The sequence below is a fragment of the Xiphophorus maculatus genome, chromosome 9, assembly GCF_002775205.1.
Source record: "Xiphophorus maculatus strain JP 163 A chromosome 9, X_maculatus-5.0-male, whole genome shotgun sequence".
Taxonomy (NCBI): domain Eukaryota; kingdom Metazoa; phylum Chordata; class Actinopteri; order Cyprinodontiformes; family Poeciliidae; genus Xiphophorus; species Xiphophorus maculatus.
In genome coordinates, this window is record NC_036451.1 from 29,767,423 (window position 1) to 29,770,739 (window position 3,317).

A 3,317-nucleotide genomic window follows, 5' to 3' on the forward strand; every position below is an offset into this window, starting at 1 on the left:
ATGAAAATATCTCAGTAACTTAAAACAAACTTACAAGTCATTTTTCAGCCAGATGTTATTGGTGGTTTTAAGTAAATAAATCCTTATTGTTGACAAAACAGTTCAAGTTACATTGACATTATTTCACTTTAAAAATTTCCAATGTTATAAATGAAATAATCTGCTTATAGAACTTGACTAACTTTTTAAAATCAATATAAGAAATTATTTACTTAAAAAAGCTTTTATATCTTCTTTAAGTTACTTCTAAATCAGTTTTCTGTCTTAGTTTAAGTGACTGAAATATTTGGACCAGAAACTAGATTAAAAATACTTGGTTATACTTTGTGTTTTTGCAGTGTAGATGTGAATATCACATGGAGTCACTTCTTAAGGAATGTTTCTCTGAAACAAAACGTTGATGATGCTGATGATGATGTTCGTCATCTTCATCATTTTTAGCGTAACTGTAATATTCAGGAACAATCTGCAAACCTCGCTGCATTTCCATTGACAACGCTGTTACGCAATTTCATGTTTCCTAAATAAATTCGCTTAAATCAAACACATCTAGAAAAAAACTCACATTATTTAGTTTTCTTTTTTTGTCCGTATCAAAAATGTTTCATTTCACAAAACAACGGCAGAAACACTTTTTTCTGCATCAGATGAGTCACGTGACCAACAACAGGAAGTTACTACTGGAGGAAACGACAAAGACGGCAGGAAGTGGATGATGGCGCAGCTTCCTGTGAGAACTGACTTATCCACATGTGATTTAAATTGTGTTCCTTATTTCCACTGGAATTGTAAAATCTTGTTATTTCAACATTAGCGAAATGTTGCTAATGTTGAAATTTTATTTTTGCTACGTTAGCAGAATATCAACAAAGTTTTACGTACATTTCAAATGGAAACGCAGCTTTTGACATTAATATTCGCACCGAGACAGAAGTCTTTAATATAAAAGCCAAACACCAGAACTGGTTTCCAGTTCAGCTTCCAGTCTGGGAAGGGTCTGGCCGTCGGTGGGTTCTGATTGGCTGCTCAGCTGCACCTGGTAGCGGTGCAGGTAGCGCTGCTGCTCCAACACGCCGTCAGAGTCTCCGTCCTCTGAGCTCTGGGCCCAGCGGGGCGAAGGCGCCCCCTGCAGGCCGCCGTCCTCCTGGTCCACCAGCAGCCGGTCCAGGAAGTGGATGTAGCGCAGCGCGTGGCGCAGGATGTCGTTCTTGCTCAGCTTCCTGTCGGGGGGATGAGTGGGGATGAGGCGCCGCAGCTCGGCGAACGCCCCGTTGACGTTCTGCTGGCGCCGGCGCTCCCGACTGTTGGTGAAGACCCGATGGACGCCCAGGGGTCGCGACCCTGAGGGATAAAAGAGGAAAACCTTCATACACAGAACAGGGCAGTAAAACAGGTGGCCATAAAAACAGAGAAACATATTCATTTAATCAAGCTGATCAGTTGATCAATAACTGGAGTAAACTGACTCAAAAAAGCAAAATTAAACTTTTATGTTTCAAAGTTTTATGAAACATGAAAGTTCATAATTTTCTGCACTGTAAACCGATCCCACAGCTCACTACTGTGAAAAGATCCAAAAGATATTTCAGGACCATATGGGGAAAAACAATGAAAATTAACATCAATAAATTACATAAATTTAAGCTTTTAATGGATAAAAATACTTTTCTACTAAAATATAAGAAACAAGAAAACCTTCAAATAGCCAAAATAAGGAGAGCAGGAGGCTATAATTGTCAATAATAACAATAAAATATGAAGGAGATTGTACATGTTTCTGATGAACAGTTTCGTTTTCAAGATGAATTTGATCTTAAAGGACAGATTAAAATAAACGGATGTCCGTGAACTCACCATCACTGGGGCTCATCTCATACGGACTTCCTGTCTGCTTCACCGGGACGCAGGAATCTGGATCTCTGCAAAATAATAAAAACATTTATCAATCTGAATCATCATAAAACAAATGTTACAATAACCCAAAATGACACTGAAGGTCCCAGATTGCTTTAAATCATATTATTTCTAGAGAAGAAGTTGTTTTTCACGTGTTTTTTTGTTGTTTTTTTTCTCACCTGGTCTCGCGCAGCATTTCTGTCTCGTGGAGGATCCGCAGAAAGTCCGAAATCATCTGAAGCTCCCGGTTCGTCTCTGCGTGTTTTTATGGACACCCACGGACCCCCCTGCGTGTCCCCTGGGGGGGCTGGCGTCGTTTCCACGCCGGTAATGACGGCTTCATTAGGGGTAAGGTCTCTGACGCCCCCCGCCGGCCGGAAGCAGCACCCCTGGGACCTGCAGACCCCCCAGCCTTACTCCGTCACGACCTCCTGCACGTCGTGTCCCACTCCTCCCCTCCTCCCTCTGCTCGGGTCAAGGGTCACAAGAGTTTACCTGCTCAGTGAGAGCAGATCAGCACTGCACTCATTGCTGCAAGGATTCATATTTTACATTAAATTATCGGTTTGTTTACAAGAAGAAATGATATTATAGTCAGAGGAGGGCAAAGTTCCTGAAAGTTAAACAGTAGATCTATATATATACATATACTGTATATATATATATATATATATATATATATATATATATATATATATATATATATATATATATATATATATATATATATATATATATATATGTATATGTATAAATATACTGTACATATTTATATATATATACATATATATATAGTATATATGTATATATATAAACTATATATATATATATATAGCTACTCTAAACTATATATATATGTATAGTTTAGATTTCTAAAAGCCTCTTTTTGTTCCATGTTGTTTACATTTTCTTTTTCCAAATCTCCCTTTAATTAATAAATGTGGTTTTCTTATTTTCTGTTTAGCATTAGAAATAAAAATCTTAGAATGGATGAACATGAGTCCTGATGCTGCTGAACGTGGGGGAAGCCGGAGCACCCGGAGTGAACCCACACCTGCACGGAGAGACGCTTCCCACCGTGCAGTCCTGGCTTTTTAATATTCAAATGTCCAATTAACAACAACAGTGGCTCTTTTTCTAATTACCACCAATCACCCAACCCACACATGGCCCCGCCCCCTTTAAATCTAATAGACATAAATTCATGTCTACGCTGGATGGCCGTTATTTCTCTTTGAACTGGCGCAGACATGTTGGAGTTAAAGCCTTTTTCAAACGCCTCCACAGAGAAATCTTCTTCATGGGTCTCTCTTCCTGTTCAGAGACGTCGTTCTGCTCAACTGATCCTTCAGCTGCTGGAGTCTCTGATTCCTCAGGTGTTGTTTTGATTACACCTTCATTTAATGTAACCTTTACCTGTG

At 39.2% G+C, this 3,317-nt stretch overlaps 1 protein-coding gene across 1 annotated transcript; it reads right to left on the reverse strand.

Annotated features, from left to right (window-relative positions):
* Nucleotides 1–919: 919 nt before the first annotated feature.
* On the reverse strand, nt 920–2,459 carry LOC111609791 (T-cell acute lymphocytic leukemia protein 1 homolog). Its single transcript, XM_023340279.1, has 3 exons — nt 2,076–2,459; nt 1,855–1,919; nt 920–1,341 (listed from the first exon to the last, which is right to left on the reverse strand). Exons 1-3 carry the CDS (start codon nt 2,129–2,131, stop codon nt 938–940), a joined length of 525 nt encoding a protein of 174 aa, XP_023196047.1. The 5' UTR covers nt 2,132–2,459; the 3' UTR covers nt 920–937.
* Between the last annotated feature and the right edge of the window lie 858 nt (nt 2,460–3,317).